General features: G+C 40.1%; 1 protein-coding gene across 1 annotated transcript in view; it reads right to left on the reverse strand.

The window, feature by feature from the left end:
* Positions 1-23926, reverse strand: part of gpc1b (glypican 1b) — a 62124-nt gene extending 38198 nt beyond the window's left edge. Inside the window, exon 1 of the mRNA XM_086172054.1 lies at positions 23306-23926. Coding sequence (XP_086028180.1) covers positions 23306-23465 — 160 coding nt within the window. The 5' untranslated portion in view covers positions 23466-23926. The remainder of the gene's footprint in view (positions 1-23305) is intronic.
* Between the last annotated feature and the right edge of the window lie 363 nt (positions 23927-24289).

Raw genomic sequence — 24289 nt, forward strand, 5'->3', positions numbered from 1 at the left:
AATTGTAGGTTTAGCAGCACTGAAAATGGCTCACCTTAATAAAGGGCAAGAAATGGTTTCATTTTGAATGTAGCTTGTGCTGAATAGAACTTGGGTGTATTACTCTCACTAGAATTCTTATTAAAATACATCTCACTCTTCACCTTCTTCTCCTCCATATTAATCCCTTCTAACCTTCGACTGCATCTTCTCTGACAAGACTTGTTTCCACCACCTGTTCCTTGCTCTTTTCCTCCTCAACAAGGTACAAGAAGTTGTTATTAATGCTCAGAAGACCAAAGGACTTAAATAGATGGACTGAGGCCAGTACTTGCCTGACATCATGTAGCCGCTCCCTGTATCACAACCGCCTACAAAGCACACCATTGTGGCCTAGACTGTGTCTAGGCCTCCACACCCAAGCACTGGCATGAACATCAGTCAAAGAACAAAAGATCACTGTTAATTAACTTCAAATCTGTCATCTCCTAATGTGCTATTCAAAAACAGATAAGTAAGATTCAGTCTCATTTCATCTTCGAGATGACCCGTCAAAGGAGAAAAAGGCAACAGAGAAATTAAGAATGTATTTTCTCAATATGTGATTATGAGAAATACATAAAAATTCATCTTTACCCCCCACTACATACACACAGATATGTCCATGCAATGATTTGTGTATCTGTTTACATGTATTCTGCTTTTAAACAGTGAATTTTATGTGCCCTGACTAAAGAAAAGAATATTTTGCACTACAGCATCACCTTGACAAAGATTTCATTGTGAGATAACTGTCTTTCACTCTAAAATTGCACTTGCGCAAGTAAAATTTGCATTATTGAAAATATAGTGAATAAACTACTGTGCAAATGTCCAGTCAGTTGTTCTTCATAGAAGTTAAAAAATCTTGAAAAAGCACCCTGATCTCCTAATTATCTGCATCCTTTGCTTGTTTTGTCAGCAATGCTGAGTTGATTAATCTTATTCTAAAAAGCAGATGCTGCATAAACTTTGGATATAAAACTGCAATTTAATCCCCTACTAAAGAGTTAAGAGCAGAGAACAAAGACAAAAGAAGATTTTCTCTATAATACCTTAGTCTGCTTTCACAAAGATACTTAGCTGGTCTGCAGCGTTTGGGATAAATCTAGAATAATGCTAAGCTCTTAATTTAGACATTAAACCAAATGACACAGTTGCATCAAGCTTTGGCTCCCCCACTTTCCACTCTTCCATGGGGAAAATCATTGGGGAAAAGGAAATCAGTTTGACTGACATGTTAGCAGAAGTACTGAGCCTATTATATTAAGATTTTACTGTACCTCACATTAGCACTGCATATTTGTTTTAATTTATTACATTTCAAGGAACATCAGTATGGATATGCACTATGCCATGTAACTGACCCACTTGCTTTTGGATAAAATGCAATTTAAACAGTTTTTAGAAGCCTCACATTTTTACATTAACAAGAATGCATATTAATTGAGACATCAATACAACAGCGCAATATAAATCTCCCAGGAACAGGTAGATCTTTTTGGAACCAACCTCCAGAGGATCATCTTTTAACAGTTGCCTGACAAATGGTTTAACAAGTAAAAATTGCAGCTTTTTGTTGTTGCTCCCCTCACGCCCCCACATATCACATTAAATGCAGGGGGGTTACGGTTGGGTGCTTCTTTAGCAGCACTACCGCTTTGGAAAGAGGCATAAACATCATAGCCTGCTGTTGGCTAGAAATATGGAGCTGAAGTTGCACTTCATTCTATACCATCAACAGAGTACTACTTAGTACAACCCTGTGCTAGAAAATAAAATGTGTGTGTGTGTGTGTATTTATATATACATATATAGATAGGTATAAGATCTATGTCACGTAATAATAATAGCAAGTTCTTATATTGTAGCATTGTGGTGCACTGTTTAGTGCGTTTACCTCATGAAAAACAAAGCAACAAGTGTCCATGGTTTAATTTTGATTGTGAAGTTTTAATATCCTCCTCATATTTGCATGGGTTTTATTCAGATTCTTCCCACAATCCAAAAACATGCAGTGGGTTCACTAGACACCCTCAAGTGCCCAGACGTGTGTGTTTGTATCTCTCTAAATTCACTGCCCTGTGACTGACTGGCAACCAGTCCTGGGTGTACCTCACTTCTCACCCAATGACAGTTGGGATAGGCTCCACCACCATCCCTCACCTCTACGCCCTGAGTGCAGGATGAGGGGTGTAGACAGACTTATTGACTGTTGATTTGAGACCCTCAATTGCCCAGATGTGTGAATGGTTGTTTGTCTCTATATCTATGATCTACTAATGTCAGTCATGGGACAAGTATTACCCAGCCTCTTGTAAAGTGACTGGGGTAGCGATACATTCAACCCTCCAACCCCTGGTTGATCCAGACTACAGAATAAGCGGTATCGGCAATGAATGAATGAATTTTCTTCTGATCATATTAAGAACAGTTAAGAACAACAATAAAAACTTCAGTACTGCTCATCTGTTAACCAGGGTAGATGACTGTGTTGTGATCTCATAGCTGCAAACCCTCACTGTGGCCTTTGACGCCACAGCCGCCACCCTCCGCTACTCCCTCTCCAACCTAGAAAACAAAGACTCCCACATCACGATGCTCTTTGTGGACTACAGCTCCGCATTCAACACCGTCATACCCCACAAACTAACAAACAAACTGTCCGCCCTTGGCCTGCACCCCACCCTCTGGACTGGCTCCTGGACTTCTTGAATGGCAGACCCCAGTCTGTCAGGATAGGACCTAAGCAAGCATCATCATGAACACGGGTACTCCTCAGGGATGTGTCTTCAGCCCCATCCTCTACACTCTGTTCACCAATGACTGTGTTGCCTTCCATTAGGAAAACATCATCCTGAAGTTCGCAGATGACTCAGTAGATGCATCACCGAAATGAAACTGCCTACAGGATGGAGGTGGCCAGTCTGGTGAAGTGATGTAAGGACATCCATCTCAACCTCAACACAGACAAGACCAAAGGGATGGTAGTGGACATGAGGAAGGAGAAGAGACCTCATCAGCCAGTGTTCCACTTGCAGTTGACAGGGTGACCACCTTCAAATTCCTGGGTGCTCCTCACCTGGTACCTCAACACCACGCAGACGGCCAGGAGGGCTCAACAGGGGCTGTACTTCCTGAGGAGGCTGAGGAGGTTTGGCATGTCGCCTAAAATCCTCAGAAACTTCTACAGCTGCATTGCTGCGAGCATCCTGACCATCTGCATCACCCTGTGATACGGCAGCATCACTGCTCTGGATCGCAGACGCCTGCAGCGAGTGGTAAAGACGGCAGAGAGGATCACCAGAACCCCACTGTCTTCTCTGCAGCGCATCTACCACCGCAGTCCACACAAGAGCTGCCTGCATTGCCAAGGACCACACCCACGCCCAAAATCGACTGTTCACACTCCTACCCTCCGGCTAGAGGTACAGGAGTATAAAATGTAGAACGACATGATTAAAGAAGTCGTTCTATACGACTGCCATCAGAATCTTAAACAGCTGACAATCTCCTTTCACATGTAAAGTCTACTGCCAACTTAATTTGCACTTATCCTTGCACCTGCACTTTGTGAGCTGCACACCAAGCTGCACTCAAATGTCTTGTTGCACTGCCACTGTTCTATTGCACTGCTCATATTTATATTAATAATCATATTTATAAAAATGTTTACACTCTTCCCATCAGTCCATATCCAAATGCGCTGCGGACAACAAAGTAGGAATTTCACTGTACAGGGAAACGCATTTCTACACTTTACATGTGACAATAAATGCTTTTGATCTTGAATCTTTATTAGTGCTTCAGGTTGTTTTAAACTGCAAGGACAGAACTGCTTGTGAAAGTCAGTATCCCATGTTCCATGTTTTTCCACGTGCTCACAGTAAATATATTCAGACCACAGAACCACCAAGGTTCTGCAATAAAAATTCTTTATCATAAGAGAAAAATTACCTTTCCAATATTCTATTTATTTTTTCAAGGTGTTTTACTTGGATAAGAAACATTATGAATGACTCAAATTCCACAAAGAATTAATATACTTAGACTTAGATGACTGAAAATTAAGAGGAATGGAACAGTACATAATTCTTGAAAGAAGGTAATTCCAAGTGAAGTAATGTAGAAGTTGTGCTTCAGGATCGATGAGTGCGAACCCTAGGTCGACTAGGGTTCCAACCGGGTCTCACTTCAGTAGTTTTCAGACAATCTGTAGGAGCTTCTTGATTATTACTATTCCATTAGAAATAAGAATGTTTTTTGTTGCATACATTTTTTTTTTTTATGTTGCTTATAAAAGTTAAGAATGGAAACTTTGCTGATGAATTGGCCAATCTTGATATTTGTGTCAAAACCTGATACCTGATAGTTCAAAGATACTTACGCAAATAATCTCATGAAAGAGTAATTTAAATTACTTTATGGGAAACCAATGTTCATCTATTATGTCCACTGGCCAAATAGCACATGTCAGCAAATGTTGAGCTGCAAGAATTTTATATTATACAGCTACCTTATGGTGGGGGTATAAAATGATACTTATGACCAAAAAAGACACATATGTCCAAATATGTGTTGCATATCGGTAAGTTTAGGTCTTGAATGAATATATTATTGATAGACAATTTCTTGGCTAGATCTGGTGATTAATTAAGGGGGAAAAGACATGGTAGGTTGGCACTGGTTAAGGAGGAGGAAAGAAAGTATAAGGAATCCCCAAAAATTTCAAGCTCCACGATATGATCACAATGTTTCCATAGAAGGAATTCATACTGTAAAAATCTTGTGGCATTTAAATATCTCAAAAATCCATGCATGATTTTGTGCTTCTCTCGTAATACAATGTATGACTAAAAAAAGAAAAAGTTATACAAGAGCAAAAAGAAATCAGACAATCAAACCTGCACTTATCCCAATGTTTTCTTTATGAACCTCTTAAGTTGGAGGATTTTAAGAATGCTCAATAAGGACATGAAACGTACAAGGAAATATACAGCAGACTTTTGCTAACACATATGGAAACCACTAATTGTAAACGTCTGACCAGAACACAGGTCAATGGGTCATTTCCCAATATGCCAAATGTTGTCTGAAAGACTCAAAATAGCCAAAGGAGTGAGAGCTAAGACTCACACAGTAGCACATGATTATTTCACACTTTTAGGGCTAGTGTTGAATCTGTTCATACACCCCCTTTGGCCAAAGAGGGCACAGTATGATACTCCACATGCTGCATTAATTTAGACTTACATAAAAGGGCAGACTTTTATTGTGCAGGACTGAGGCATTTCAAATGGTGTCCTGACAAGCATAGAGAACTCTGGCACATATATAAATAGTTCTTTTAACTCAACCTACTGAGCGATGATATTTTAAGCACAGATCATCTTAGTCAATAATTGTTAAATCTGATGCGAAAACTTCAGCTGGTGTAAAAGTGTACATATATTCATGAAAATTGTCGTACTATGTACAGAATATTTGCTAACATTTCTTTTTATTTGGTTTCATTATATATATATATATATATTTCATGAAAAAAAATTCAATTTGATTTAGCAACTGAAATTTCAAATACAGTAGACTTCCATCATCTTTCTATTCTTTGCTACTTTTTATTAATTTTGTTGTATAATTTTCATGTGTGCAAATTACAGTTGGAATAAGAACACACATATTGCTATTAAGCTGTTTGTAAACACAATTTTAAAAAGTGCTGAAATATGAATGCGTTTCATGCTTAAAACTCAAACTCTGTCCTTTTTAACAAGTGACCGTCATATGTATATGCAACCAAATATATTTTGTTGCACATGAATACAACCAAAGATCAGGAGTGCTGCACCAAAAGGCTAGACGCTCCACGTTGAAAACATCCTTTTGCTTTTCACTTTCAAAAATAAAGTTCATAAAAGAAGAATTCCCTACAGTTAGAATCCAACTTCACAACTTCTCTCACACTTTACTCATTTTTCCCCTCAAAATGATACGCATTAATAAACCATGAAATGGCAATGACAGTGGGAAGAAATAAAAAAATAATCACATAACAATGAAACTGTGAGCGCAGTCTATGGAGATTTTTATTTATAGAAGGGTAATGGTGCATTAGCGGCTGTGCTCCCATGAGATCGGGGCTTAGCAACAATTTGCGAAATGGGTGATGTGGGAGGTGGGGAGTTCAAACAGTTGCTCTCAGCTGCCGCTTCTAACCCCAGCAAAATGTCATTTAAATGGAGAAGGGCTGGTAGGTCATCACACAGAACGACTTTCCATGCCTTTTTGGTTAGTGGAGGAAGAGATCTAAGCGCTTTTGTAAAAGGTTACAATATGGTGCACATGCATGGCCTCAGGTGTATTGCAGCTCCAAAATAAATGAACTTTGCCAGGTGGACTGGAGTGACAGGCTTCCTATCCCAATGTTCTCAGACAGTTGTCTGAGATGCATATAGAATTCCTGCAAGTTTTTCTACCGAGCCATAGTGAATCCAAATCAATATTTTAAGGTAAATATATCCTCTGTAGCCCTATATCTATTGGCGTCTCTTAGTTGAATTCTATCCACATACGGTAGCTAAACAAAATATCACAATCAGCTGCAAAGTGCCTTTGAAGAGCTGCAAGAATATAAACATACGTAACCTCTCGACTTGGTTTCAAATGTTTTTTGGCAGGAATCAGTCTTTTGCTGCGTCCCAGTTGATAAAATAATGAGTATATGATTAAAATGCATGTGGTCACCAACACTTTTAACCCATTATATAGTAGCCAAGTGACATTTGTTCGCATCGGCAATTTTTTAACATTGTTTTCTTTGGTCTATCTTACTCTATGCTAATGATTAGCTTGGAAACAAGCTAGTTCAAATGTAAGCAACAAAAATCGTCCTAATAGCCTTTTAAAGAACCAAACTGACAAGCAAAACAAAGTTAGGTGGTGCCAATATTGACACAATATTGGTAATCATACTTGTTGAGATCAAGTTCAAAGATTAAGTCAACCAATACTTTTGCAGTTGAAATGCTTGTGTACTATCTGGCTGTGCCAGAAACTTGTCAAAATATGAAAAATGGCTTGTTGCTGAACACATACGGGCACACTTCTTCATCCAAAGAGTCAAAAGACATAGCAGAATCCTGCGCAAACATTTTTTTATGTCACACAAAGGCAACAGAGCTAGCAACTGTAAAATCATCCAGAAAATTTATAAAACAATGTGAAAAACTCTGGCTTTGCCATAAGTGCTACAGCTGGGCTTAATCAAGAAACCATGCCAGAATAAATGTGTGGTGCAAGAAAGGGGCTGGTGAAGGAAACCAGAAAGAGGAAGGGATTTTAAGGGGAAAACGAAAAGAAGAAAGGGGAAAAGTCTCAATGGTAATCTCATATGGCAACGTTGACAACCCAAAAATTTGAGGCAGGCTTCCATAGCACATAAAGGAAAAGAGAGAAAAATCAACTGCCTTGATGTTTAAATTCTGTAAAATTCTGTTTCATTAAATCCCTATTCTTACCAAAAAGATTCCCTTTTAAGGAAGAAAAGTATCATTATCTTATTAAGAGACAATTAAAAACAACAACACCAGGCCCACTCTCCTTAATTGGGACTTTCAGTTCTTCAGATCCAGGCAAATGCTGAGCCTTCACTGAAACAGATGGTGTGGACATGTATGCTTGTGCAGTGCTGTGGATGTCAAGATGCAATAACAACTAAACACTGGTTGATTGTTCACTTAAAATTGACATTTTAAAGGTTTGCACATGTTTAACGCAATCCGTACTTGACTGGGTGTGGATCTTTAAAACCATTCAAAAAGTTCTGCGTTACCTTAAATCAATCAAACTATAACCACATATAGCATATAGGAGCATTTGATTTGACCATGCTAATGGTTCAGGAATAACATATGTACTTACTTACTAAATAGTAAGGTTTGGTGTTTCTGTGCCTCTGCTAGTAAATCACTTCTGATCATGCTAACACAGCTTCTCATAAAATCTAACAGTTCGGGCTTCTTCTCAGTATTTCTTATGGAAATTTCAGCACCTGGTGAGCTTTGTCACACTGGTAGCATTGACACTATCAGTATCACATTTCTCAACATCTGAATGAATATGTTGCCAATTGCCAGATACTGTGTTAATGATGAAACACTATACTACACACGCGAGAGAGATAAAAGTTTATTGATATGTATCCACAAACACACATGGTGATCATAATATAGAATATTCTGAAAAACGGTAATGGTTGTAATCATGAAAGGCTCCAATAATTTGGTTGAAAGGCTTAAAAAACATGTGGAAAGGATAGATTAAGTTCATTTAAGACAGTTAAATCCAGCATCAGCTAATGACTGAATTGCTCTTTAACCTTTTTGTATGTCAATAAAGATTTTTAATGTTGTTCAGAGGGAGAAAAAAAGAGCATGTTTTAAAATGATATTTATTAAACTACAGACTACTTAATTGACTTACAAAATATAACCCAAAAATGTATTTTTTTCTAACATACAATACTTTGCTATTGCTTAATAATGCCATGTGTAATATTATCTGAGGAGTAAATATATTCACGGATCATATTCTTAATACACAAGAGAAGAATACTGAGAAATGAATATTCCCCCTAAAATCAAAAAGAGTCAACAATAACTCAAAAGATGAGAGATTCTAAATGAATGGCTTGTTTGTGATTGGTAATACACTGCTCTGAGATTTGGCACACAGTAACATAGATTTATACAATACAGATTTAATAAAGATTCACTGTCTGCATGGATTTTCATTTTCCTCCCACAGTCCTAAAAAATACAGTAGAGGTTATCGGAAAAATTAGTAAAATTGACTCGCCACCACGTTGCACCCCGCCTTTCGCCCAATGACAGATGGGATAGGTTCCAGCATCCCCCTCGACCATGAGGAGGATAAGCGGTAAACAATGGATGGATGGATGGATGGAATCATATTTATATCATATATATAGATATGTATTATGAAAAGGTAACAGTGCAGTGTTTGAGGGACAGTGCAAGAGAGAGGAGCTAATTTACAGGTGCTTCAAAACATCTGAATATCCTCTCCCCTGAAGGTGTAAACATTATTTTACATAATCTCTTTCAAACTAGAAGCCTTTTTTCCATACTTAGGATGCAGAGCAGTTGCCACTTTCTCTTCAGTGCCAACAAATCCCACCCTGTCACACAGTTTGGCTCTTTTTAATAAACACTTCTTGTTGTAGGATTAAGTTTTTAGCTGATGTCAACAAGAAAATAATCCAGAAGACTAGGACTCACATCTTTTGCAGTTACTTGGCATTTATAATGTCCTAAAGATTTACGCTCATCAAGACAGCCCATTTCTGTCTTTTGCTATCTGTTCCTGCAGAGGAGGATGTGAATTCATTTTTTCTTCATGTGAAATTTACAAAAACACTGCCATTTTGTTTCTAGCTCTTTGTGACTTAATATATTTTTTATGATGCACTGTGATGGACTAAATTGTGGGAACACGAAAAGTGATATTTAAATGATAGAATTCTCCAATCAAAGAGCATTTAAACTAGACATTTTATCAGCTATCTTCTTCACCTTCTGGGCTTTTTTTTTAATTAATGTGAACAAGGTGAGTTTATTCTTTAACTTGGCCTTCTTACAGTCAGCATGATTGTGTGTATCTGTCTCTCTTTTCTGTGTGCGTGTGTGTTAATTTCTCATCTTCATTTATTACACTCCCACTGAGTCTCATCTGTTTTGTATTTAATAGTACTTACAGTGAAATCTGTATTTTGTTTTTTGGTTGTTTTTTTTTTTTTCTCCCTGGAGACCAAACAAATACTCTTAGTGCTGCTAGTACACTAATGTCTTCCATTCTATCTGCTACATTTTTGGGATTGCCACCATATAATTGGTTAAAATTACAAAGATCGCTGGTCTTCCATTACACTAGTTCTTCCAGAAACCACCATCCAGAAGAGTGATTTTTGCTGTGCTACGCAGCACCTTTTTATCTCTATTTTCCTTGTTAGGTAGCAGTTTCCCTTCTAATTTGACTGCTCACATGTTGCGAGTCCACACCACGTCTCTTCCTCTGCTGGATTCTGTGCTGTCTAAGCACATTTTTCTGTAATTAAATACTAAGATCTGGTTTTAAGTGACATCATTTCTCAGGCGATACTTGTGGCTTAGGAAAGCCCCTGCAGTTCATGGTGGTTTGCCTATTTAGCTTGACCACGTTTGGCTATTTAGAGCTGGAGGTAGAGAGGCTGTTTGATGAGTAGAAGAGTAGGGATGACCAGAGAATTACTACAACCTTATAAAAGAGGGGCACACAAAAAAAGCTCATAATTATAGGGTGACATATGTAATTACCGTCAATTGTCATTGTGTTTGCTGTTACAAGATTAGCTTTTATTATCTAAATCCTTATTTTTGTTCTTTTTCCACTTTTCGTTCTAGAACAGTCTCTGTCTGTTGGTCTCCCTGCATAGCAATGATTTACCTTACATTCTACTAAGCTTTATCTCTTTTTATCATAATGCAGAACTCTTATATAAAGATCAGAGGTTCAACAACCAAAGAGAAAGAAATCTTACCAAGTAAAATCTCCAACGAAATGAAGAGTTCAGTGTGTAGCAGTGTGTTATGACTTTTTTGCGACACTTCCCATAGAGAATTAAACATGTTTTATATTTTGTCTGAATAAAGCAGGAGTCACAGCAAAAATCACAAGGTTCTCCTTAAGAATGAATAGAAAGGACAAGTTTAACAGTTATTTTCTGTGTAATTCTTTGTGTTCACCCTTCCAGTCTACTTCTTTCCTACCTGGGGAAGATGGCAACCGGTGAGATAATCTTGATCCCAAACTTGAGAGGACAAACTTGGACTTTCATTCCTTTCAGTAAGTTGCATCAATGAACATTCCATGGTTTTGTTTGATTCTTTATTTTCTACCCCTCCATGGCTCTCTCACTTTTTACAACTCTTCCTTCTTTAGGGCTCACTTTTCTCTCATAAATATTTTACAAATTAACTGTCAAGTGATTCTTAGTGCAGTTGGGTGTCTTGAGTACGTTTTAACATATTTAGATCTATTTATTCATGTGCACCAGGGCGTCTATATTTGCATCTATAATTAAATAAGTATGGTGAAAACATATCGTTTTACAGTCCAAGTGCCATGTTAAATCATTAAAGGAAATACATCTGCCTTTGCACATTGTAAACAAAACATGTTGCTAATTCCACTGGATCTGGATACTCGTACAGTGATAACCCACTGGCTCAGGAACAACTGCATTTATAAGGGTTTGCATTTTTTTATTTACTTATAAGGGTGGGCAAACTTTTTGGCTCAGGAGCCACATTGACTTTTAGAATTTGAAAGATGGGCCGGCTCACCACAAGATATGATACACATAAAAAAACACTTTTGTTAACAGTACATATCAGACTCGTCTGACATTTGCTTTGAAAATAAAACCAGCTTGGTTTTGAAGCCTCCGACATTCGCTTGCATTTCATGCACAAATTAGGTTTTCATGTGTGTCAGTATGTCCACAGTAAAGGCTAAATCACAAAGCCAGTCTGTGTCATTCAGCTCAGGAAAAATCTCAAGTGTTTTCATGTAGCTCCAAAAATGAAATAATCTCCTGTTTGAGCTCCCACATTCATTGATCTGATCATTCACATCAAGTATGAATTCTGAACCAATCTTTGGTGGGCCGGATTGAAAAGACCAACGGTCCGGATGTGGCCCGCGGGCCGTAGGTTGCCCACCCCTGCTTGAGCTAGTTTAATGAGTAAAATGTAATTGCTTGGAGATTGGGGAAATATTTATCTGGTAGCATACGATTTTCTATGCAAGATTTGGTTGCCTTATTTCAACTCGTACCTTTCGGAATAGTTAGTGTTGCATTCGAGATTTAAAACCAACTCTTAAACAAAAGAGTTGGCTTTAAGTTAAGTAGAAAGGAGCCCCAGTCAGCGGTGATATTGGTAGCTCTGATTCATTGGCTGCCAGGTAAAACAGCTATTGGTGATCTTGGTTTTTTCTTGATATGTACCCACTATTGCTAGAGATAGAAGAGATAAGGCTACAGAGATGAGAGAGCAGTAAGAATTAAAGGTAGATTAAGGGCTGGTTTAGGCGTGATCCTATTATGGCTGTGCTAGGGGGTCATGTTTGAAATCTTTGTACCTTTCTGATGATCACTGTGTAACGAAATAAGTGTGTCTGTGTGTGTGTTAGTTGTTACTGTTGTAACTATATCAAAATGGCTACATGAATGGATCTCATGTATTCATCTTTTAAGAAATGGATGGAAGTCTCAATGAATACAGCATTTTCTAGTCACAGACATACAACAGCAGTGGGTTTGTCAAGTACATGTAGAACCATTAAAGAAAATATCTTTCCTCGGGGTCAGAAACATGTTAAAATGAAGAAAGGTAAATCAAAAGCTGAATTTAACAAGAACTTATATCCATGGCAACTCATGGAATGAATACAATTTGAGGATGCAGCCACGTCATATGGCAGGGACAATACACGAAAAAATCTGTTTTTCACTCTTAAAATAGCCATCATTGCAATGTGTCACCTCACTGAAAATAACATGGGAATCCAACCTTTATTTCTTTTAATTTATTGTTTTTTCTTTCTTTTTAATTGTAAGCACTATTCTCAAAAAATATCAATAATTAGTTATATCAACCATCAACCCTATTTTTTTTAGACACACACACACACAAACACACACACACACACACACACACACACACACACACACACTGTGGTCAATTTTCTTTCTCTTTGTAGCCCATTGCGGTAAAATGCCTCAGAAGATTTCTTCCTGACTTCAGCAGTTTAACAACTTCTACATTCTCAGTTAGCAAGCAAACACACTTCCAGAAAACCCGCACACACCCACATTAACAAGCACAGACAAAACACAGATGCTGGGATTTGCTTTAGAAGAGTTTTGAGAGTGCAATGTGTTACATTCAGTGGAAGAACAACTCTTACATATGGTTTTATGCTGATTTAAACAGTTAAGTGAATCCTGGTCGTCTTATCTCTGAGTCAGTTAAGTGAAAAATACACCTAAGTGTTTCTTAAAGGAAAAGAATACCAACGTATTCTTTGTTCCAATATGACATGGGGTTGAGGCAGCAGGTTATAACTCGATCTGTATGAAGTTGAACGTTATGAGGCACAACCTTTGCAGATGGTGTCTTGCTGGCCCAAGAGTTTTAAGAGGCTGTTCATACAATAACACCTTCCCTGCTCCCAGTCTGCCTGGAGAGCTTAATATTAGGTCTCATTTTTTATAGTAAAAATGTGCATTGATGTTTGATGGCCATCTAAAGAAGAATCAAATTTGTAGGTTGAATATCAAAAGACATTTACACAAAAATAGACTCTGAAACTAAAAGTAAAAACATGACTGGGCATCATAACCCAGAGGACACATAGGACTCTATTTTGGAATAGCAAATCCAAGCGATATCAGTGGTTTTGACGTATCAGTGGCCATTTTCCGGTATGGGCCTTTTCTCTAGATTAGTAATCCCAACTCTGTCTCCTTGTGAACCGCTGGTCATGTTTGCCTGAGACTGGGTTGTGGCTTGGCAAATTTCAAGCACAGCGCTATCTTGGACACTGCTCAAATTAGACTTCAGATCAGCTCAGGTTAGTCCATGACACATGTATGAATAATTCTTAAAAGGCTTGCCAGTCAACGAAGACTGTGTTATTATCAATATTTATATGATTATTATTATTATCATTAGGATTTTGTTTTTTGTTTGTTAGTGTTAAAATAGGCTTATATGTTACATGCAGAGTATAGTACATTGTAATTTTCGATTTTTCTTTTTTCAGTGTTAAGATTGTTCAATCTAGAGACACCCCTCATTTAGAATCACAGCTCTGCAAAGACACATTTGCAATTACTTTCCTCACACAAGAAGTTTTTTGTTTTCCATATGAAAACCTTGCAAGAAAATTGCCAGTGAAAAAAAAAAAAAAAAAATTACTCTCTTTACCGCTTATCCTGAAGTCAGGGTTCCAGGGGCTTGGATCCCATCCCAGCTGTCATTGAGTAAGAGTACGTTCTGAACTAGTTGCCAGTTGATCACAGGATCACATATAGAGACAAAAGACTATTCACTTCATTCACACGTCTGGGCAATTAACAGTCTTCAATGACTCTACTGCATGTTTTTGGACTGTGGGAGGAAACCAGCGACTCCAGAGGAAATCCACACAGAGAACATGCAAACTCCACATTGAAAGGCCCCCTGTGATACTTGAATCGGGAGGATCTTGCTTGTAAGCAAAAGCCCTAACTGCCAAAATACTGCCAACCAACAGCGAAAAAACCTTTTGAAAAATGTACCTTTTCTTTGATTAAAAAAGCATATGAGTGATTATATGTTCAATCATTCATTCATTTTCTGCCACTTATCCTTCAATAAGGGATGCTTGAGCCTTTCTCAGCTGTCACTGGCAAAGATAGGGTACACCTTGGACTGCTCGCCAGTCAATCACAGGGTCACATAGCAGGACAAACAACCATTTACTCTCTCTCACAAGTCACTCTCTCTCACACATTTGGGCAATTTTCCCAATTTTTTCCAATTAATCTTCTGCATGTTTTTGGACTGTGGGAGGAAACCTAAAAACCTGGAGGAACTCCAAACAGAAACGCTCACTGTGGGAAACGCATTAGAGTCCTTTGTGCGCTAACTAATGCGCAACCTACTTGCCGCTATGCTACTCTTGTTTAATTTGAAGGAATTTGCATATGTATATTTTTTTGTGTTGGTTATGTAATATCCCTGTTTTGTTTTGTTTCCTTTTCAGATGTGTATTGAAAAAAATGAAGAATAGGGAGCCTGAATATTTTGTGTTTTTTTGGGACTGTCAAGCCATACATCTATCTATACTAAGAAATAAGTGTGTGTCTGTGTGTTTCTATAAAATATCTAATCATAAATATTGCTCATTTTCTGAGGGCTTTCCCCTTCCCTGCATTTCTTTTTCTCCCCTCATCTATCTGTCTGCTTCAGTTTAGAAAGACGGGCTGAATAACACATAAAATTGTAACTTCCATAAAATTGTCACAGCCCTAAATTAATTATTTTGTGATGTCAAGTCTAAAAATACCAGTGGCATACTTGTCCACTGGTAATCAACTGGAATGAAGACAAAGTCAATCACTGGTTTACAAGCATTTAAACACCATTTCATATGCAAATAGCATAGGAAGAGGTGGAAAAGAGATAAAAGTGTTGTTTCACTATTTATTTATGCGGTTTGTGGTTTCCTTGCATATTTGTTTATTTGTGTTTTACTGGCAGAACCCTCATTTCACTCCTGACTTCATGTTTGTCTTAGGGGCAGCCAAAAAAAACAAAAACCCTGGCCTCCTCCATATGCACTACATTTAGAGAATTAGCAGTGCTGCCCAAAAACACCTTCTGTTTGGATTGCTCCATTTTGTCTCCAATGCTGCTATTATACTGTACATTTTGAGATATATTCCACAAATTAAGTCAGAACATCCCCACGTTTTTCATGTAGAAAACCAAACACGGGCTAGAATTGACAATCCAGAGCAAAGAGTGTCTCAGTCACCACGTATCAATCAACAATAATATATATACACAGAGAGCAAAGCAAATTCCATAAAAAACTCTTACCACCCTATCTCTTGCAACTCATTTTGGACTTGTATAAGACTGAATGTCTATCACTTCTTGCCTGCAATCTGCATTCAAAGTGCCCCTACACTCCACATAAAGAGCTGATGAGAGAGAAAAATAGACAAATGAAGAATGTCATCCCCTGAAAGACAAGAGGATATGTCAGAATGCCTGTACTGATTTGGTGAGGTAGGAGGAGAAAGATGAGCCTCATAAAAATCAATCCTCCTTTTTAGAGAAAAACATAGAGAAAAAGCAGTCTAAAACGTTATACCTAAACATTGCACTAACATCATCACATTCTTCCGAGAGCATCAATCAGTTTACCAAACTATTTATGATCCAGTGCATTTAATCTTCTTCACTGACCAGTTTCAATCCATGGTCCATTAAACTTTGCTTTAGCACAATGATACAATAACAGCTCACAGATCACTCAGTAGCTCTCGCCCACTGGACATTTTCTGTAGCACAAACTGTGTGACTATTCAAGTTGTGCCATCAAGTGTATTAATGTGAAGGAATTGTGAAGTGCAGGCTCTAATCATTTTTAATAATTTATCCTTTATTAATCCTCCGTGGGGAAATTCGTTCTCTGCAATGAACCCATGATGGATGAACCATGAGCAATAGGCTGCTGTCCACCAGTGCCAGGGGAGCAGTTAGGAGTTCAGTGTCTTGCTCAACAACACTTCCTCACACTTGGAGGAGCCGGCAATCGAACCAGGAATGTTCAATTTCAAAGACAATTGCTCTACATCCTACAGCACGCTGCCCCATTTAATATGCCAAATGGCCTGATCTAAGCTCTGATTATTTTTAAATATATTTGTTTACTTAAATGTAAATGTATTCAATTCCTATTTGACAATCTTCTGTATGATTTGCACAGTCTTCAGGTGAATATTAGCAAATTAAGGAGGCAAAGACTGTCATTTGATCCATCTAGGAGGTACTTCCTCGGGGGTTTGGCAAAGTGCGGGTTGTCTGTTTGTTTCATGATTAGAAATATTTCAAAAAACAGGGAATTTGTCACCTTAAAAGAGTTAATCCTACTCAAAGCAGATTTTTTTCTACATATATTTGTTCACCATGTGTTTACTGCTGATTTTGTTGTGAATTTTTTTTAACTAAATTCCCTCTGGTTTGCTTAAACTTTCTTCAAGAGGGCTGCAGTGAATTTTCAGTATAAACATTGATGATTGAATAAACAAAAATGTTAAGAAGGCAAAATTTACAAAAACAGACACACACACACCAGACAATATATACAGTATATCAGAAAGACTCATAAAAAGATACAGACAAAGAAAGGCTGTTCCATTACTTTTCTCATGTCTAAATAATCATTAAAGGCATGCACAGTCAAACAACATATTCAAAGAGAAATAGGACCTAGTCGAGAACCTTGTTTCAAATAAGACAATGTTTTGAAAGCACTTGACCTAAAGTGATCAATCAATTGAAAATGCCATGAAAGGACATTTGAAAGGACATTATTTTTAGAGAGAAAGTCATCAGATCTCTTTGCCCTGTAAGGGCGGGGGTGATGTCCAGGTGGGTGTGACCCTCGTCTGTCACAGGCAAAACTCTGGGCGGATCAAGTTCTGGCATCATAGCCAGAAATATTTTCCTGTAAATATCAGAACTTCTCCATAGGATGACTCATAATTTGGAAGCATAAACTACAGCTTTCATGTTTAACTAAGGTATTTAATATGCCAGACTGGAGCATACGAGAATTTATTTATGCTTCAGTCTGAGGAGACAGGGACAGAGGAAGAAATATTAATTGTCTATTCACAGCCAAATCCTCCCTTCCCTCTCTAGGTCTCATCCCAAGTCACAATTCTTCATCTCGGCAGCTCTCCCAGGTCTTCCGTCCCTTACTTGCTGTCTGACTTCTCTATTCTCTCTTGCTGAGGAAGCAGTGACCCCTAGACTTAACTCAGTTCCTCATCACTGATTGAAAGTGTGGTATCATGACATGACAGATCTACTCATTAAGTATTATGGCTTACAGTCATTTCAGGGATGAAATTGGAGGACTGCTCATGGGCCAGCATTTCTTCTGTCATAAACCAATATATATATATATATATATATAGTGGCAGACACTAAGGGGTGTGGCCTCTCACCCCACGAGACTAGTGGCTGATTTAGATTGAGGCCATTATGGTCCATGGAGGTTCACTGTCAGTTTGAAGCTCTGGCAGAGCAACCCAACTTCCTGGTTTCAACATGCTAAAGCACTGTGCCACTTGCATGGAATTTTTTTGGCCAAAGCCAGCGGTGGCCCAGCAGTCCACACGGTGAGCCATGGAGCTGTTGCACAACCCCGTGCAGCATGGTAGATACGCCGCCCTCAAAAGACTTCTGCACCAGAGGTGCAGCCTGTCCACCACAGAGTGGGCAGAGATGCTATTTTCCCTGTCTGATTTGGGCAATGGAACGGCCGTGGACCTGATGGGCAATATGCTGTCATTGCGTGGATCAGACAAAAATGGTTTCCTTTTGCGGCACATCTTCCTGCACCAGCCCCTGCCTCCAGTGCGCATGGCCTTGGCCAACTCCCGTTGTCTGGCCGCCAGTCACTGCCAGGGTCTGGAGGACCCCACCCTCCCCCAAACACCCAGTAGGGGTTCCTAGAAACAAAGTAGTCTCTCTGTCGACTTGAATTGTGTCCCATAACGACTGCATTGTCTCCCAGCCAAAACAGCAGTAGAAACGAAATGTTGAACCTGTGGAGGCACTGTTGGGGTCCTAGAAGGAAGGTGACCCTAAAAGGGAACCTGAGCCAGAAACACACCCTTCAACTGCAATCTTCATCCACATCTGCAATCTTGTGCGCCTATTTAAGTCCATCCAGCATGATCTCCTCCCTAGGGTCCACCCATTATGAGCACAAAACACTTAGGACTTGTCTCAAGAACCTAAAATGGGCCATCGTATGGGGGGTTGGTGAGGAAAGCATCATGTAGCCCAAAAACAAAATGAACCGTCATGAAGTCTGAAGGCAGGAATGACAGCGGAAAACAGCGATGAATGGGGACTCAGCGCAAAAAAGGATAAACAGCCAGATGGGACGGAGGAGCAGAGCTCTCAGGCAGGAGCTGACCCCTTAGGCAAAAATCCCCCCCGCACACAGAGTGGCTAAAAGGGGACCAGGTTGGCAGTGTCCTCCTTAGGGGCTGAAGGCAACCCAAGAATAACCCGAGGTATACGGTCTACAAGTTGCCATCTGAGAGCGCAGCACAAAAGTGACCTTGAGTGACTAGTGAAACCAGTCACACAACCCATTAACCTGTGGGTGGCGTGCAGTAGTATCATGCACACTCACACTGACTGATCTTGTATGCACCAATGAGAGCTCTGACACAAACTGGCACCCCTGTCTGAGGTGATATCCAGTGTTGTGCCGAGAGGGGCAACCCAGAGTGAAAGACAGGTCCATGCAATGTCCGCGGATGCTGTGGAGGACGTTGGGACAGCTTCGGGCCACCTGGTGCTCTGATCCACCTTTGTGAGCAGGTGTGTAAAAGTCCTGTATCTTCCCTGGAAGAAGATACAGGGCCCACCAGATCAACATGCACATGGTCAAAACATCTTTCTGGAAATGGAATCAGCTTCAGGGGGAACCTCGTATGCTGGTGAACCTCAGCACGCTGGCACACCACAAATGCAGCTTCCCACCCCTTGACGTCCTTGTGGAGGCCAGGCCAGACAAACTTGGAACTAACCAGCTTCACTAATGACCAAAATCCAGGGTGAACTGAATTGAAAACTCAGCAGTGCCAGGCCACTGGAACCTTAAGGCGGGGACAGCCAGAGGAGACATCACAGAGGAGGGCAGGACTACCTTCCCCTACAATCGCATCCTCTAGCTTGTCAATCTAAGGGTGAGGACATCCAGGTACCAGAACCAAAAACTCCACCCGAGATGCACAGGACACACAAACACACCCAACAGACAATCAGACAGGGGTGAACTTCCCAGCTACATGCTGAATGTCAGTAGGGAATTCAAAGGAGAGGGCCACCAGATAGCCCTGCTTGCGCTAATAGGGACAATAACGGAGGCGATAACAAATTCCACCTCGAAACAGCACAAACAGACACCGACTTTTGCCAAATGTCACAATGAATGAGCTGTTAGATGCACTCAGTTGTGGCCCGCTACCTTTATCCCGTACGTCTGCTTTAGTCGGCAGGAACAGGCCCCTTTGCAAGCCAAAGCCAGAAACCAACTTCTTGACCTTGAGTCCTTCACAAAGAGCAGCTCACTACGTCCGCCAGCATCTACAACTGCTACCAGCAGGGCTGGTCTTGGTGTTTCCTGGCACCTCAAACAAGTACAGGGGGAGCGAGCACCTCACCTCGCCAGTGGAAAAAAACAAAGGTCAATCACTCCAGCCACCACGGCTGGTATCCTTGTGTCTTGGTACCATCTGCAGGGCCTCCGACACTCTGGAAAGTGAACTGTCTGGTAGCCAGAGGGACCTAATTGTCCTTCTCTGCCAGACCATGGCAGTCACCAGCGGCCAGACACTGGGAGTTGCCAGAAGCCGTGGACACCGGTGGTGGGAGCTCGTGCAGGAAAACATGCAAGACAAGGAAACCATCTCCATCTGATCTGAGCAGTGACAGCATGGTGTCCATGAGGTGCACGGCCGTCCCGTCACCCAAACTGACTAGGAAAATGAGTCTACCTGCCCTCTCTGTGGCAGTAAAAGTGTACTTCCGGAGAAGAAGTCATTTGAGGCTGACAAATCTACCATGTTGCGGGGGAACACACATCAGTAAAATGGCATGCTGTGTGGACTGCAGGTCCAGTGCCGCAATGACCAAAAAGTAACTAGAGTCAGCCATGAGACTTTCACACAGGTGAAAAAGGACTTCAACATGCTGGAACCAGGAGGCTGGGTAGCTCTGCAATAACTCCAAACACTTCTCAGTGCGAGAATGACCAACTGTGAGAGTTGGGGCGAAGAGGCCGAAGTGGAGTCACTAACATATTCTGAGTGATATTCAATATGGGGTCACCAATGAGCCAGGGTGAGGAAGAATAACGGAGATGAAGTTCAGACTTTATTTCTCAAGACCTAAACTAAACTGCCAAAGGAACACCTTGCAAGGTTCAGAGTCCTGTAGGTTGAGAGGCATTTGTATGTGTGTTTGTGTGTGTGTATAAAATATATCTTTTTTTTCTTTTTCTAGAAAGGTCAACTTGTTACATCAGAAGTGTGAGGTTTAAAGTATCAGATTCCTCCCCATTACTTCAAGTTATCTCATCACAATATCACTCTGAATTTTACAATCTATCGTAGCGTCCTTGCATGAAAAACCTGTTGTGTCCTCACACTGGATATCTGTTTCAAGAAGATGCACTCTTAATTGCCTGTGCATGTCTGTTTGTAAGTTATAAACCAAATCAAATAAACCCCCAAGAGAAAGGGAATCATCTGAAATTTGCAAGAGTGAAAGGCACAATATCCCTTTTAAGATACTATTGTCTTTCTAAATCTGCAGCCATGCACTGCTTTGTAACTCATAAGATTACAGAAAACAACATCTCCTCTTTAGGATCATCCTGAGTGTTTGACCTTTAGGTGAGTACTACAGAGTATCTCTCATGCATCCTTAAGTGCCATTCATCCTGAGCAAGTGGAAAAATACTTCTGTCTTCACAGGGGAGCACATTATCCACAAACAAAGAAGTGAAATACTTGCAAGAAGCTGGGTTGTACAAGAGGCTTTCTGATGGTAAATCTATATTGGGATCCTTAAAGAGGGTACCACATTGTGAGGGTCATCATTGTTATCGGTAAACATGTTTGCATAGATTTCTTGATGATATAGATGTATCAACAGGCAGTCTGAAAATGTGGTCAGAATCCCCCATATGATTAGTTTTTAAGCAGCCTAAAATGTTCGAATACAACATGTAGACAACCTCAAAATCAGCGATCATGCAGACAAATTGAATTCGCTAAGGGCAGAGCAGTTTTCTATTGAAGGCAGAAAAAGGTAAAACAATCAAGCACAAAAGATTGAGATCCCTATTGCAATTCTTAAAGATCACATATATTATAGGATAACATGAATATGTTTTCATAAAGCAAAGATAAACCATTACAAAATGTTAGATATTTAAATAGGCGGTTGAAATTCTTGAGGTATTGTGTTTGTAACATGTCTAATCTTTTCACTTTTGACTAATAAATGTTCTTGCTTGAATTGGTTATTGTAGGGTTACACTTTTTATCTTGTACTTTTGATCTGCAGTGGGTTTTAACGTGAATTTCTTGATATTTATTCTTAAGTGTGGTCTTGGTCATATGTTTGTGAATATGTTAACTTGAATTCCTTGATTTGATAATGTAATATTGGCAACAAGTTAATGTACCTGTAGTGCCCCCGCCAGAGTTAATCACCTCTGAAAACATGAATGAGGATTGTAGAAGATTGATCTAATGCCATATATATATATTTGGAAAACAATTATTCATATCTTCATTATGGCTCTGGAGCAATGAATATACAGTTTGTCAGTACAGGAATTAAAGATCGCCTTGTAAATCCTGTCTCTAGAGAGGAAGAAGGGAACTTGTTTTTTTTCTTTTTAACCATTTATCATCACAGCCTTCCATCTTGTCCCTACATGTATAATACTGTACTCCGAAGCCTGAAATTACTGTAAGCTCTGCATGTGTGTATGTGTGTTTATGTGAGCTGAAGTGTTGCACTGAATTCCAGGGAAGACACATGTGTAATCATCTGAACTGCAGTGGGGCTTGTGACTGTCTGACATCAGACCATGAATGACACAGTGAAGAACATCGTATTTGCGTGGTTACTGCACATGGTCAAGTGACTGTCTGGCAATGTATAAAGAGACTTATCCAGTCACACTCTCTGATGTCTCCCCTCTTATTTTCAATCTGGTGTCTGTAGGGAGAAGCTGCATCTTGGTTTAGATTAGCGATTAAGCAAATAAAGAGAAAAGTAAGTGACAAGATAATTCTGCACCTGAAGTTTCCTGACAGGTCAAGCAAGTGAGAATTTGATGAAAATGAAATCTCACGTTTTGACCCCTGATGAATAATCCTGACTGAATTACTGCTTTAACATCATTTCATTTTGAGGGTTATCGGGTATATACCTGGGGCAGCCAAGCCATATTCTTCCCATGTCATATAAAGTGTGGATTTGTAACCATAAATATGTAAAACATCAAATAAAAAATAAAAAATACAGTTTTTTTTTTTTTTGTTTGTTTGTTTGTTTGTTTGGGGTTTTTATATGGCTCGCACCCTCACATTTAGCTGCAGTGCAGGTGCAAGTTTGGCCCCAAAATAGACCAAAATGTCATGGGGTCCTTACGGGGTAATGCTGGCAATGCCACAAAAATAACTTTGTGCTGTATTTAATTTTTTTTTTTTTTATATATATATAATTGGTGCTTGGAAAGTTAGTTAATCCTATAATAGCTCGGAGCTCTGGAATCGGATTGATTCCAAGGAAGATTACGAAGCAGACTTTTTTTTTTCAGGCTGTATTTGAGAAAAGCTTACCAGATAACTCAGACTGAGGGACGCCATCCACGGAGAATCCTTTCCTGCTGTAAAACTGCCTTATATCCGAACAACTCCTGGCTTTGCTGGTCCCTTTGTCCCCATAGACGCTTGCAGTTAGAGAGCAGAGTGCCAGAGCCGCTAGGATGTAGGAATCCATCACAGCCGAACGCTGAATATGAACTCAAAAAGTGCAAATCCGATCGGGAGGCGAATCAGTCCTTAAACGGAGAGAGGACTTTGGCAGCCGCGTCTCAAAAACCGGGGCTACCGGGCGTTGCTGTGCGTAAAATACCCCCCCCACCCCCCAACCCCCGGTCTCCGGCTGCGGCGCTCTGTTGCTCGGTTCAGCCTCGACTCTTTTGAGGTCCCGGTTTGTTCCCACGCAGCGCCGATGTGACAGGATTCACAATATCACTCCCGCGTTGCCTCCGAACGCATCCCGTGGCCGTCAATCGCCCGCTTAGCTGACGAGGAGGAAAACGACGAATGAATTGGAAAATAGTGCGTCGGAGAAACTGGACAGTAGCAAGCGGTCGCCTTACGCTCACTTAGCTCCCGCGACGGCCCGGTGGGATCTGGGTAAAGAGGTGCGCACAGGCTACCGCAGCTCTTTCCAACGCAGCGCAGGGTTTTTGTGAGCGATGCTGTGCCAGTGCTTCCCCTCTGTGGAGCTGGAAAGGCGGGGGGGGAGCACGCAGATATGGACGGAGGGAGAATTTCAGGTTTCCTGTCAATTTCCTTTTTTTTTTTTTTTTTTTTAATGATGATCAGTAGTGAGTACCATTTCTTGTCACTCCTTTTTTTATTATTTTTTTTGTATCCTGCTAGTGTCTATAAGTTCACGAAAGGAATGTGCACCGTGCGCACTAAGGGATTGATCTCCAACAGCCAGGTGTCACAGGTGAACTGTTGGCGTGACCCCGACGTCGTCCTCTACGAGCCCAACAGTGCAAGTAAATGTTAGGTGTCATTCCTCACTCC

The sequence above is a fragment of the Fistularia commersonii genome, chromosome 25 (genome assembly GCF_037954325.1).
Source record: "Fistularia commersonii isolate RoL2024-O1a breed Wild chromosome 25, RoL_Fcom_v1.0, whole genome shotgun sequence".
In the NCBI taxonomy this organism is placed as follows: Eukaryota; Metazoa; Chordata; class Actinopteri; order Syngnathiformes; family Fistulariidae; genus Fistularia; species Fistularia commersonii.